The 14,410-nt window shown below is 42.1% G+C and overlaps 2 protein-coding genes across 3 annotated transcripts; one reads left to right on the forward strand and one right to left on the reverse strand.

The window, feature by feature from the left end:
* Positions 1-78: 78 nt before the first annotated feature.
* On the reverse strand, positions 79-9,333 carry fkbp1b (FKBP prolyl isomerase 1B). Its single transcript, XM_034150650.1, has 4 exons — positions 9,143-9,333; positions 8,418-8,465; positions 1,476-1,588; positions 79-852 (listed from the first exon to the last, which is right to left on the reverse strand). The coding sequence occupies exons 1-4, from the start codon at positions 9,177-9,179 to the stop codon at positions 724-726; spliced, it is 327 nt and encodes a 108-aa protein (XP_034006541.1). The 5' UTR covers positions 9,180-9,333; the 3' UTR covers positions 79-723.
* A 101-nt stretch (positions 9,334-9,434) lies between these two features.
* On the forward strand, positions 9,435-14,356 carry wdcp (WD repeat and coiled coil containing). Of its 2 annotated transcripts, none has more exons than XM_034150649.1 (4): positions 9,435-10,359; positions 10,467-12,393; positions 12,705-12,825; positions 13,452-14,356. In XM_034150649.1, the coding sequence occupies exons 2-4, from the start codon at positions 10,486-10,488 to the stop codon at positions 13,640-13,642; spliced, it is 2,220 nt and encodes a 739-aa protein (XP_034006540.1). In that variant the 5' UTR covers positions 9,435-10,359; positions 10,467-10,485; the 3' UTR covers positions 13,643-14,356. The 2 variants fall into 2 exon arrangements, with proteins under 2 accessions (XP_034006540.1, XP_034006539.1); XM_034150648.1 differs by having other exon boundaries at positions 9,435-9,763.
* Positions 14,357-14,410: the final 54 nt, after the last annotated feature.

Consider the following 14,410-nt stretch of genomic DNA (forward strand, 5'->3'; position numbering starts at 1 on the left):
TGTTATAAAAAATGATGTAAGTCATTTATTCAATGTTTTTATCATCACTCGCTCATAAATCGCACACAGGACAAATACTTCTCAACACAATACATGCCATTTTTATTCAAGAGTTGGTCGGTAAATTGTCATATTAGCAACGGATCTCATAGAGTTCTGTAAAGTGTTGGATAGGGTACGCTTGCAGTCAATGTTTATGAGGGATATAAAATATACTACACATAGCATCATTCAGAGCATTCAGCAGGACAAACCTTTATCAAAGTGGCAATGCAGACAGTGGTATATAATGCCCAGTTAAGATACAGAGCAGAAGGTATTTATTTTCAACATTATTATCCTCTGTTGTTGAAACTGTAAGGCAGTATATGTTTTGATTGCAAAGTAGTGCTTTTTAATCAGATGACTGATTTCCTCATGGGTTCAACGAAATGTACAACTTGAAATTGAAATGAAACAAAATAGAGTATCGGACTAACAAACAAAAACCTACCTGTGGTGTGTGTGTGTAAAAGTCTTGCATGTTTAGAATGTTCTATCTATCAGAATTGTAATAACAAAGCAGCAGTAAATACGTATAAATATTGAACTAAAGAAGACTGTAAATTTAAAAGAAGAGTAAGTGGATGGTGGGAGGCAACAGCCGAGTATGGTCTCCCTGTGGAAGCAGGTTGTGGCGAACGCAGCCTCATTAAGCTCCAAATTTGTATTAAACCTCAGGCATCACTCCAGCTTGAGCAGTTCCACGTCGAATATAAGTGTGGCGTTCGGTGGGATGACCCCGGGGTGGCCTGTGGTTCCATAAGCCATATCTGGTGTGCAGGTGATTTTGGCCCTCTGGCCCAGGCTCATCTGATGATCAGAAACAAAAAGGGAAAAATTACCCTGCATTCTGCTGATGACTTTTTGATGCTGTTTTAAAGCCCTACTCACAATTGCCTTCTTTTGTTTATTAGCATGTTAACATATTCAACAAACAGTGACATTAAATCTGCTTGTGATGAAAAATGAGCACAGCCAACATTGTCTTTACTTGTTTGTTTTAACAGTTCCTCAGGGGAAATCCTACATCAAACTTTTGAAACATTTACAGTAGTAATTAAAAAAATTCACTAGACATTTAATCTCTGATGAATGACAATATGCAAGGAAACTCTGACATTGAGAAAAGGATTAACTTTGATAGTTTAAAGTGATACCAAAGCAGTACCTTTGAAAACTTGCTAGGTGTCAAAGGTAGTATCACATTTTTGATTTGGGAGGAGTATCACTTTAAAATGATGCTGGATGGCAGATTGTCTCTGACACTCCCGTCTCAGATGTCTCCTTTTCTTTATTCTCACAGAACAATACAGGTTTGAAAAGAATAACAGCTGTAACAAGCTGGTTGGTCTGATTCCTTTAAACATCACAGATCTAAGTAAAAGCCTTACAATATAACTAGTTTTTTGTGGGTTTTGAATTTCTGCTCTTACCTGTGCTACTCCTTCCTCCCAGCCCTTTATGACCTCAGTCCGACCAATCTTGAATTTAAAAGGCTTGTTCCTGTCTCGAGAAGAGTCAAACTTCTTCCCATTCTGCAGCATACCTGCCAAAGAGAGAAGTGAAGCATGTGGTTAAGAAACTACGCATTTTGGTCATCTGATGCAAAATAAACAAAACAAAGCACACATCTGCAGGTAAATATTCTCATGACTAATAGTACTGTTCCTAACTTTAATTCATTATCGTTTCTTATCACAGTGGGATGCAAGATGAATGCACGCCCTTTCCTCAGTAGCTAATGTTTTGGAAAAGGCATTTTAAGACTGAAGAAATAAAGTGACTCTGGCTCCGGTCTGAGAAATTATTCTGTCGCGGCTTCTTATCAGGATCTTGGGTCTGTTTCAATTACGCAAATAGACAAAGGGAATGTGAATCAGGAAGCATTGGCCTGGTTTAGCAGATTATTTTTAAAGTTAACTAGGCCATGGCTTGCCTGTATTCAGACTGCAGGGAGAAAAGGGTAAGAAAGGCGGAGTGGTGCAGGACTCCGCTACTTCAGAACACTGCCCCACCGTTTGTTCAGACATGATAATAACATTGGAGCCATTACACACTGCTAAAGGCACAGCCCCCACTTCATCAGGCATTTTAACATGCCCTGTTGACTTCCCTTAGCCACTCTCCCTTGAGGGAATCCAAGCTGCCAATGGAAGTAAGGCTGTCTTACTGATACCTCAAGTGAACTTACTGACCACATCAACAAGGCAGTCTATTCATTTCTGTGGATAACTATCTTGGTGGAACAAGCAATATCAAACTGTAGGCAAACAGTGTTCGAGTACGGCATATTTAATTATTAATGAAAAATAAATAAAACTCTGTTACCACATGAAGCAATATTTCAACATATGTGATACACCAAGAACCAACAAAAAAAAAGCATATTCTACAAACTAAGTCATTTTTACATACATGTAAAAAGACCAATATATGATAGTTTGGCAACATCCTACATTATGCCTAACTGCCTGGGGGAATACAGTCTAATCTAATGAATCACATTTAAAACAAGTCACGCAACCGGAGTCAAAGTGGCGTCATGCAAAAACTGTCCAGATCATCCACTTGCGTTTTGGAGATTTCGCTCTGGGATAGTCCTTTGATTTATCTTTCCCTGCCGTAATTCAGCAAGTATGAATACTTGGCATTTAATGTTGTGCGTTAACTGAAGTCATCTCATCATATGAATGTATTTACTGTACTTCTCCCCTTTTATTCCCCCTAAGCTTAATAGGTCCATCATTTCCAAGAAACACGGTAGCCCAGACATCGGTGTGGTGGGCTCGGTCCAACCATGGAGTCATCAAGTGCACGACCCAAGGCAAACACCACCTGCTGCAGGGCACCCGAGTAGCAGAGAGGCAAAACCATCTTTCATCAACTGCAGAAAAGAAGGTTCAGTTTCTGGAAGTGGTCGATGCAACTTGGAAGGAAACCCTTATTGGCAATGTTCACAGTTGGGAAGCCACTGAGGAATTATATCCTAGCCGTTGCACAATTAATTATCCTGGTTAGCTGGGGGGTCTGCTTAGAAACTGATGGTGTTAAAGTGAGATATCTTAACACTACTGGTGAAATATTCTCCATGTATACACTAAAAGGAGTGGCTACTGTTGAAAACTCCAACTGTATTGGAGGAGGCAGCAACAGGGTTTATAGCAGCAGTGGCAACTGGCTTAAACCAGTTTGAGAAAGAAAAGCTCAACAAAGGAGAAAACACCACCTGCTCATTGTTTCCTGTGAAAACAAATACACAGCAGAATGATAATCCATTGTGTAATGCATGGGTCTTCAACAGGGGGGGGGGATTATTATTTGAAAAAGTGTTTTTTGTTTTGTCTCAAAATAAACATTAATTTGAACCAAAATATAATAAACAAATATATATCACCCTTGACCCATGACTCATTGTAATGTATGACATGTGAGCTAGCTAACCTATGTTTAAGAACTTTGCAGCAACTACTACCCATAATGGCAAACTAGTAAGATATGGCTACCTATATTATTTTTGAAAGCTTAGTATTGTATGCACCTTAAAGGGGATGTCACATGGCACTTTGGACAGCCCTACACGGTTTTTGTGCAGCAGTTACACATGCAGCTCAATTGAATACATATGTAGTAGGGGTTCCCCATTTGTATCAGTGCTCCGTTATCACTATTTGGACAGTTTAGCATGGGTGGGGTCTATGCAAAAATAAAGCAGAGCCCCTCCCTTCCTGCGGCTGACTCCCACACTCTCTCTTCATGAAAGGCTTTCACTTGGTGGTGCTCCGGCTGGACCTGCAAAAATCTGTGGCACACAGGGGTGGGGTTATTTTTACTCAAGTTTACTGTATCCTGTCTCACCCCCAGTCTACGACGTCTGCCAGCAAAACAACCCCCCTCGGCCCAAGTGCGGATGAAATAAGATGCGTGCAAAGCTATCTGTCTGCAACAAACTTAAATGTGTCTCGTTTCACAGCTGCAAGCCCGAAAGATTACAATCTTGTTCATGATTCATTCATGAAGTGGCAGATTGATGTGTTATTTGGTGTATATAAAATCAGAAGAAAAGACGATATACAGCAAATTCACTGCTGCAGCACAGATCCTTAGGAACTTCTATGAGTTTAAAAGTTGCTTTACCAATCATTGCACATGTTAATGAAGGCAGTCATTGTAAACAACCGGAGGGTCACTGGTTCAAGTCCAAGAACAGGCAAAGTATTTTGAGTGGACTACTACTTTGAGAGGTGCCTCCAGGGCCCTAAATGTAATTGTGTGCGCATAGCTGTGTACATGACCATGTGTGACTATTACAGACTAAACCCAGTTAAATTAAAATGTCCTGTTTAACAGGAGTACATTCTAAACAAGCTACAGGGTGCCCTGGTTCTTCTGTGGACCAGCAGGGTTTGCTGGATAATTATTCATGTGCCATAACACCACTGTCCTATTTCTCCTCATATCCCTGGCCCATCTATTCTGTAAGGGACATTGTTCCTCCCCTCTATCGTAAGACAAGCTGTTAAAGGGTCAAACACAAAGGCAACTTCATATAGAATGACGTGGTGTTCCTGCACCAGGGCTCATGGAAGCCACAATTCAGCAAAAGTTCAAGCTGATTCTGTCTTCATTCAGAAGCTGTATGAACTCCTCTGTTGCTTTCCTTAAAGGCCCTGACACACCAAACTGACACCAAAGAACACGTCCCGACGGACCCGATTGTTGTGTCGCCTCACGTCTCCTGTGTCTTGGCCTAACAGTCGCACTGGAACACATCGCAAAGACTTCAGCCGACGGCCAAGTAGCACGTACGCACTGCGCATGCGTGAGTGGCAATAACTCTCCTTACCAGCAAGCGGCGGTAGTGTGTATTCGTCATTTAAAAGAGGCAACCGGAAGACAGACTGCGTGATATATACAAACAACAAATAGCGTGCGTTCCATTTTCACTCTCGTCCATCACAGACTGTTTCACATAACGACTTATAATCGAAAAATAATAGCCGTCTGTGTGTGCCTTCTTCCTTTCCGTTTTGCTTCTCATGCACTGATTCGCTAAGCTGAACAACCAATCAGAGTGATTTCTTTTGCCGACAGCCTTTTGCTGAAGGTGTCGGTACGGCCGAAAAGACACGACGGTGCGGGACACACCAATCTGAGTAGGGCGACAGGACGCTCATCGGCGGCCAGACATCTATCGACGGCCGAAATCGGCTCGGTGTGTCAGGGCCTTAACTTGACAATGTTGGGATTGAACACTTCCCAGGGTACTTCATCACAACATTCTTGCTCGGAAGGAGAGTTTGGCTTCTCCTGACATACAACCCCGTGTTTCAGTGTCCATCTATTTCTGTGTCACACACCGAGGCCCGTTAGGTCTCAGCACGTTTTGTGGTAAGTCTGGAGCTCAAACATGGTAAGGAAGAACGTCCACATTTAGGCATGACATCATATCCAGTAAGCCTGCTGCTACCAAGGCTCATGCGTCTTGTCAGTGCAGGGCGGCAAGGCTGTTTATCATCGTAGCCGACAGCCAAACTCCATTGATCACGGAAACCCACAGGCTGCTGAAATTCTTTTCATATTGACTGATTTCAGGTCTGCTTCCATTTCTCTTCAGCAGTTAGAGAAATGAGCTTGTGATGGCAGGATTGATGGCTAAGCCTGGTGCAAAAAAGGGAACAGAAGCCTCTCCTAAAAGCTTCTCAAACCCATGAATGAAACTGGTAAATGGACAGTGTTTATGTTTCATTTTCTAGTCTTTGCGAGCCTGCTTTTTACATATATAAGTTATTCACTCATTCACACACATTCATACCGAGGCATCTGCCATAGAAGGCGCCACATGCTCAGGGAGAATAACATAGACAGACATTCACACACCATTGACCATGCCATTGGGAGCAACTCAGGGTAAAGTATCTTGCCCAAGGAAACATAGACTTGTTGTCTGCAGAGGCTGGAATTAGAACCACCAACCTTCCGATTGGTAGACGACCACTCTAACTCACAGCCTCCAACAGCCCCCTTAATCTGTCCATGTATCAGGCAACTAAGTAACCATTAGCTTTTCCCCTCTCCTGGACATGTACACATTGGTAGCAAGGCCAGTTATACTATAAACCAGCAGATAAACTTGTCTACGGCCACATCTTTGACCCACACCAGACACTTGTCTGTGCAACACTGCTGTAAGATTGACCGCTGATAGAGCTGCAGACTGGCAGTCAGTCAGGCATGACAGGAACAAGAATGTGTGTGAAAGAGGGAGCAGCTCTCCCAATTATTTTTGTCCGAGCTAAGCCCTTACCTGCTTTGCGGCAATGTGCACTCAACGCTAATTTGGGCAACTCTCACCATAGCTGAAAGGGGGGGGGGGGGGGGGGGGGGAGTCACTCACATATCTGTGTGTCTCTGCAATGTGTGTATTTGCATGTTTAAAATCCCAAAGGTGAAAGTGTGGTTCAAAAAGGTATGGCAGTGAGCGAGTGTAAAAGAGCCTCTGTGAGAATGAGTCTCCCTAATGTTTATTGCTGGCCACAGAGTGGTTTCTAATCCCATTATGTATTGGGAAATCACTCTCTCCCTACCTTTACTGTTCCTCTAAGCTCCGCTGTCTGGAAAACTAAGAAGGCAGGGTGCAGTCTGGGGTTTTGCACAAATAGTCAGCTGGATGATTGGACAGGCGTATGTCCCAGATCTACAGCTAACCTCTATTAGCTTTATAGGATCTTCTATTTGAACTTTAAAGTAAAACAAATGTGGGGTCATGTCTGTCTCTACTACAGGTTACAGTGCTGAAAGTGAGTTATCTTAAATCCTGTTTAGTATAGCTTTTCTACAAATGCATGATAATTTAACAACACTGATTGACAATACCAATTATTAAGGGATTACCTAAATAGATTTTTTTTCATCTGTGTTGTAGGTTTACTTTTTCTGATGAAATTCAAATAAATGAGAAATACCTCTTTAAACCATCGTCAAATGATTGGGGACTTACTTACAATTGCATACAGTCTAAAATTACTTGTTATTACAATGTTAATGCTGTAATTATCTCTAACAAAACCTCATTCTTAAGCTAATTTCCTCGCTTGTGTTCAACAATAAGGTCTTATTTTCACACAGCTCTATCTGTAAACACTAGTACATTCTTTTCAATCTATGACCTGCAAACACATTTCCCCTTCTGATACAATTACATATTTATAGCGCCTTTTGTGTTCCATAGACAAAGTGCTTGCTTTGGCTTAACTATGCATTTAAATGCCTTCAACTAACAGGATACTAAGAGGTTTTTGTCCTGTGAGTCAACAAGAAAAAAGTCCTGGTAACAGACATGACAGTTTTATTCCATTCAGGAAGGAAGTACAATAAAAAAAGTGTATGATGCGTTTGTGATAATAGAGAAAAAAGATCCACAATAAGTACAATGAAAAGGGAGGGGCTGAGGTTCAGTGATAGACTATGAGCTGTTACAAGAGTCTAGACTAGGCTGCACATTATCTCTGAAGAGATCAGGCCCAAAGGGAAATCTGGTTACTTTTTCCACTGTCCTCAATAGTCAACAACACAACATTTGTTATCCACAGTTGGCGGACACACACTATTCAAACAAAGCGGATATCTGTCTATTCAACTCAACACTATAAAAAGAGTCAGGTCCAATAACAAATGGTATCCGATTAGGAAATCCACATGAATCCATTTTGAATGACAGGCAGTAAAATCCCCAGCTTCAGGGGTAGCAAGAATTGGCTAAAGTCGGATGCACAAACATTCAAAACAACAATACTTACACACAATTAAAGCTGTTATTCTTAGACTATACTATAGAGCCAAAGCCAGGAAGCGTGACTTTTATAGCCATGTCATAATAACACTGATACACAGACAGACTGATGACTGTGAATGAGGTTTTGTTTAGTTTCTGTCGGACCTAGTTGTCTGGTCTGCCAACCCTGAGGCATTGAATAACCCAAATGTATTTCCGAGGTATCTCAGCATCTTACTGCCCCACCTTACTGTTGGGTAATCTCACGTTTCTGTGTATGTGTGTCTGCTTGTATGCACTAGATTATTTTATATGCATTGTGCAAGTTTTAACAGTCTCTAAAATGGTATTGACACAATGAGACATGAATTTCTCAAACAAAACAAAATAAACTAATGTTTCCTGGGTGTGGTGTCTGCTCATACCTTTCTTTGAAACTTTAGGCGACACACAGGTGCATACATGTCTTGTAGAATGTGTACACTGTGAGACATAGGTTCCAAACTTAGCTGTGTTTTGCTAAAAGTGTTGTCAAAAAAACACACACTCACACACAAATAAATGTATTTTCTCAACAAGGCGACAGGCACAAAGAAAGGGTTACCTATGTAATGAACAACACATGTCTGGCCCTTCTTTGGAAATGTTCTTCCTGTCAAAAAGAAGAAAAAGAAACATTTGTTATTGTTTGTCTGTACACGTAGGAGACTTCAGGTTTATCTTTCAAATTAACAATCACTGGGTTAAGTCTGGTGAAGTGTCCCTGGCAGGAATGCCATTCTCTCTTCGTGCCTGCAGACATTTGAAGTCAGATATGCATCTGTTATTAGTCCCATCGTCATTTTGAAACTTAACACTGGAGGCTTCTTTTTTTAGGGGGCAATCGAAAGCCTCTAAATGGGTTATTAGTGCGTTTGACAGAGAGAGATAACTGCGGAACAGTCCTCCATGTCTAGCACCTGATCAAACGTTTATCCTGTCTGCCAAATCTCAGATAGCTTACATTACTTGCAGGTTATACTTATCACAGTTCACTCGTTTAACAGCAGCAACGTCAAGTATGGAGAATTCTAGAAAGGAGTCATGCAGGCGTCAGAGATGGTGAATACATAGGGTATACAGACCCCTAATTATATCCCGAATACTACGTTACTGTTAGTATCTTGCAAAATATTTTAACATATTAATTATCTTTCCTGCTTTTACATTAAACTTCATATTTTATGTAAAGCATGTTGACATTTAACCAGACATTCCGGCGAACTACAGAGCCCCAAGACCACCACCACCCCCGCATCAAAGCACACACAAGCGGATAAATCAACCTACCATCACCGGGAGATATTGTCTCGACGTCCACGCCCATGATTGTACTACTTCAAAAATGTGCTCGAATCATGCAACCTTAAACGCCGTTATGGAAGCAAATGTTATCCGTTTTGCGGCTACAAGTCGGACTGTATCGGTGGGAACCATGCATTCACCCAATACTACCGACCCGTAGCTGCAGCCAACCGTGGGGCGGCAAAGATATTTTCTATCGCGAGACAGCGTCGAGATTACAAACTGTCTGCACCTCGCACGTCGTCTCCAGCGTTGCGCCACACGGTGGGTGAGCTATGTTAAGCAGTTGTGCTATTTCTCCTCGTTTACTTTTTATCTAAGTAATTTTTCACAACCAATATTTCGTTTAAGTTCCCCTTTAATGTCAATTATTTTGTATCAACACACGCAGCGACAACGAGCTGGCAAAGTGGCAAACATAAAACGACTATAATCCAACTACAGTTCCCAGAGTGCACCTACAATGTCTGCTGGTTTTGCTTCCGAGTCAAATAGATATGAACATTTCAGACACATTTTCAACCGGCAAAACGTGATTTAGAGGATGGGAGACTCGCTTTAAGTGTTTCACGCAGACTCCACATGAGATGCTGGTGGTTTTATCAGGTACGTATAGTAAAATTACATGTCCGTCTGTATTTGTACTGCAATTATTAGTTGGCATGCTACATGTTTACAACATAATGAGTTACGTTGGTAGGACATTTTAAACTGCGTGTCATAATGGTGTATACGTTTATAACTTTTACATTTTGACCACTTATGTGAAGTAAATATATCCTTGCCTAAGTACATTTGACTTAAGTAATTTCCTGCAACTTCTCCATACTGTTGTTATATTCATATTTACATATTGTAACAATTCTCAATTGTATTTCACTTGCAAACTGACTTTTAAATTCAATGCTTGTCTTTTTCTGTTGACCTCTGTTAATAGAGAACATCTCTATTTGATAAGGGGGCGACCTAATTGACTCAAAGCGATCAAGGCAGATTCACCTGATCTAAAATAGGAAATGCTGTGATGAGGCTCAACCCATTGTATTGTTAATGCCCTCAAGACCTGACAAGACCAGTGTGTTGTTGAGGTCATTCAGGCGTAAGCAGCTATAAGTGTTCGTCACCATTGCCTCAGCTCAGGCAGAAGGGATTAAGGCATGTACTTGGAAGGAGAAACGAGAGGCTTTTCTTAATCTGCATAGGTAAAGGCATTAGCAAGAATACTCCTTTTGCAGGACCTGATCACACCAGATTCAGTTGTCTCTGTCATCAATGTTCTGACTCATTTTTGTGTTTCTCTTTGAACAAGGTTCTTAATACCTGCCAGGATGGATCTTGGTAAGGCAAAGCTGCTTCGGACGGGTCTCAACACTCTACATCAAGCTATCCACCCTGTGCACGGGATAGCATGGACAGACGGCAAGCAGGTCTGCCTGACATCTCTTTTCTTCGTCAATGGCGAGGTGCATTTCGGGGACACTAACGTAATTGGGCAGTTTGAGCATGTCCTTGGGCTCTTTTGGGGCCCGCTGTGCTGCTCTGACTCTCCTGCCTTGCTGGCTGTTCAGCACAAGAAACATGTTACCGTGTGGCAACTGCAGCTCAGTGCACTGGAGCAGAACAAACTGCTGTGCACTCAGACCTGTGAGATGAGCGAGCCCTTCCCCTTGCTCTCCCAAGGCTGTGTGTGGCATCCTAAACTGGACATTCTGGCTGTGCTGACCAAGAAGGACACTAATGTGCTTTTTTCTGTCAGGGTGGACAACAGGAGAATTAAAGCGGACATCAAAGGTAGTGGACTTATCCACTGTGCATGTTGGACTAAGGATGGTACGCGCCTGGTAGTGGCTATAGGAAGCTCTCTACACTCTTACATCTGGAATGACATCCAGAAAAGTCTTGCTGCCTGCTCTTTTTGCCCCATTTTTGATGTAGGAGGCTACATATGTGCTATCGAGGCCACAGGAGAGGCTCAAGTAGCTGTAGCTACAGAGCTGCCTTTGGATAAAATATGTGGGTTAAATGCAGGCATGGCCTTCGACATGCAGCCAGAGGCAGAGTCTGTGCAGGGTGACGGGTCTCATGTGTCAGAAGAAGACATTCCTCTGGACTCGAGAAGAAGGTCTTTTGATTCAGATAGGTCATACATCCCTTGTTCAGGCCCCTTAGATCTCACCCACCTCCTGGCCAGGCATCGTCGCTCTGACCCCAGCCCCCTTATTCACCTGCGTCGCAGAGACACCTTGACAGGCACTGGTCAGGACTCCTCATACCTCATCCTGGTCACCTATGAGCGTAAAGTCACCACAAGTCGCAAAGTCAGTATCCCAGGTATTTTGGTTCCAGACATTGTGGCCTTTGACCCACGTGGCTCCACCGTCGCCGTGGCTTCCAACACCTGCAACATGGTGCTTGTGTATTGCATTACAGCCTCTGCCATGCCGAACATTCAGCAGATCTCTTTGCAGACAAACGAGAAACCTAAAGGAGTGTGCTTCCTCAATGACAAGATGCTGCTGTTGATGGTGGGCAAGCAGAAGTCCAATGACCCTGCCTTTCTTCCATCGTCTAACACGGATAAATATATTCTTCGACTCATAGTTAAAGAGCTGATGCTTGATGAAGAAACTTCTGTCCCACCTTCCCCCTCTCCTCTCAACCATGAGTCACCTTCAAATTTCTTCGCAGGGATTAGAAGGCACTCAGAGCACCAGTCCAAGGATAACAGGGAGCACAGAGGGATAAAGGATTTGGTGTTGCCTGGAGGGGGAGTTGTTCGCTCACCAGGCAACAGGCGTAGGCTGGTGGAGGAAGTGAGGAGTGGCGAGCCCAGCCCCGTCACCAGCTCCGTTGAGTTCTTTGAGCAGACATCAGCCACATCCAGTGCCTCCTCCATCACAGTAGAGAATTTTGACATGGAGCATGTCAACCGCATGACCAGCCTGGCGGTGGCCGGCCAGCCCAGCAGGGACCCCAGCCGGACCAACTCTCCTCGCCCCGAACCGGTGGACAAACTCCACACAGATGCCACACTGCCAATGGCTGAAAAGACACCAAGCCAGGCCAAGGAGCGCACGCTGGAGCAGCTCGTTCATAACATGGAGAGGCTTTTTACTCGCTTTGCAGATGTGCAACAGTGCATTGGAGAAATCAGAGATTATAACCAGAATGGCAAGAAGGCCCCGAGTGTCTACCCCACTGCCTCTGAACCCCCCTACGTCAATGTCACATGTCAGGTACAGTTTAATTAAAATGTTTACCTACATTTTCTCTGTGTATTTGTAACTGGCTATGCTTGGATTATAATTACCCAGCTATAGAGATGAAGATTCCCTTTCTTCTACAATCTCTGCCATTAGCGGCTTTTGATTGATAGGCTTAAAGAGCTTAATTAGCGGGAATTTAAGGATAAGACAACGTAAATACCTGGAATTGTTTAATGTGCTTTCAATGTCAGGTATCAGATCAAGATAGATCTGTTATAACAGCATCCAGCTTAACTTTCTTTGACTGTTTCTCTTTGCTTTCCTCATTTGCGCATTTGCAGAAGCAGTTATCAGAAAATGTGTTCATTGATGAGCGGAGGCCAGTGCTGCTGTGTGACGGGAAGCTGTGTCTGCGTGCCCTCCAAGAGCTCTTCAACCTCACCATTGTTGAGATGACATATGGTATGCAAAGATTATTTTTGCCTCAATTCATTTAAAAGTAATTCCAATGGTGTAGTTGCCTTCAGTTTTGTCCTTAGATCGTTTTTTCTATACTACAAAGTGGTATATACACCACCCTTTTCTTGCCTGTGAGATTAACAATGAGTGTACGGAGTAGATTAATTCAAACGACTTAGAGGAAAGTCTTTGAAGGCCACTTCGGAAGTACTACCCCGCTGTGAGTATTTTCAGCTAGCTTGTGTGACGAGCTACCCTAGTGACATCATTTTAACGTCATCAGATAATTTTGTTGTCCAAGTTTATGTCGTTACTTCTTTAACTTTTTGAAATCTTTAAATAACCCAATCAGAATTTATTTGAAATAATAAAGAACATGTACAATCGTTGACAAAACATTTTAGCGTTGTTGTTCTTTTAGCATCCGTTAGCTATAATTGGAAGTGATTAAAAGCCTAGGTGAGATTACGAGGTTTAAACAAAAGCAGCTTACTACTTTTTAATGAGCGTAGTGTATATCTGTCCTTAAGTGACATACTATCAGTAATGGATATCACAAACTGCATTGGATAATTAATCTCAGATGTGTAGAAATCCATGCTTATGCCAATGGTGTTGTTATTTTGCAGGTCCATTGTGGATTGTGCTTGTAGCAGATGCAGACGGCTTTGTGCCTCTGACGTTCAAGCCCAAAGAGGAACTCACAGTGCGCAATGGGAAGCGAAAAAATACGCTGCGTACTCCTGGGAGTCCAGACAACTCCGTCCCCTCCAGTCCGGCCCCCTTCCAGACCTCCAACACAACCTCAGAATTCTCTTAACACACACATCAATGTATTGACAAATGAAGTATAATTGTTTCTGAAATATATCTGACTCAATCCAAAAGGCAATAGGTATGGCACAAATGCTTCACCTATGCAGATAACCAGTGTTTTATAAATGCTTATTTACAATAAGTTTAAATCTATTTTTCTATTCTCTGTATTAAAGGGCTGCCTATTCATATTGAATGTTCACGTGTTGCTGCTTTTAAAAAGAAAGCCTACCTGAAAGAAGTTTGAGCTCCATGCCATGTTTTTTATTACATTTTTTGGTTGACGGAATGCAGTGCTCTTCTTCCTCTGATATGTTTTATGAATGCTGCTGTCCTGGTAGGAAAACCGATAGAAGTTCACTTATGATGTATATATTTGTATTGGAATGTATTTGTGATAACTGCTGCATTAGAGAAATTGAAATTCAGATTTTACCCATCAAATCTCTGGATTGGCACTTGGCTGAATAGTCCCACTCAAATTAATGTTTCACCAAGTGTAATTTAACCTTGTTACATAACACTCGCGGTTAAATTTGATTATATTTAAAATATTAATCACTTCTGAATATTTATAATGCCAAGCTCTGTATCACAACTGACCACTGGAGGGGGCAAGACTCAACAGAAACACTGGTTACAAAGATTCTACAGAAGATAAGTGTAAATGTACCTTCTTGAGAAATATATATATTTTTGACCCTTTGAATATTAAATCATCAAAAAACATGTGCATTCCTGTCTGTTTTACTTATTGAACTTCAACAAAAAA

This window comes from Trematomus bernacchii, unplaced genomic scaffold (genome assembly GCF_902827165.1).
Source record: "Trematomus bernacchii unplaced genomic scaffold, fTreBer1.1, whole genome shotgun sequence".
NCBI lineage: Eukaryota > Metazoa > Chordata > Actinopteri > Perciformes > Nototheniidae > Trematomus > Trematomus bernacchii.

What these genes read in the sequence shown, in the direction of transcription:
- fkbp1b (XM_034150650.1), bottom strand. Translation starts at nt 9,179, where the DNA reads ATGGGCGTGGACGTCGAGACAATATCTCCCGGTGATG. An exon ending in GACAATATCTCCCGGTGATG is followed by an intron (nt 8,466 to 9,142) that starts GTAGGTTGATTT and finishes TCTTTTTGACAG; the next exon opens with GAAGAACATTTCCAAAGAAG. An exon ending in GGGAGGAAGGAGTAGCACAG is followed by an intron (nt 853 to 1,475) that starts GTAAGAGCAGAA and finishes TCTGATCATCAG; the next exon opens with ATGAGCCTGGGCCAGAGGGC.
- wdcp (XM_034150649.1), top strand. Translation starts at nt 10,486, where the DNA reads ATGGATCTTGGTAAGGCAAAGCTGCTTCGGACGGGTCTCAACACTCTA. An exon ending in ACGTCAATGTCACATGTCAG is followed by an intron (nt 12,394 to 12,704) that starts GTACAGTTTAAT and finishes GCGCATTTGCAG; the next exon opens with AAGCAGTTATCAGAAAATGT. An exon ending in CATTGTTGAGATGACATATG is followed by an intron (nt 12,826 to 13,451) that starts GTATGCAAAGAT and finishes GTTATTTTGCAG; the next exon opens with GTCCATTGTGGATTGTGCTT.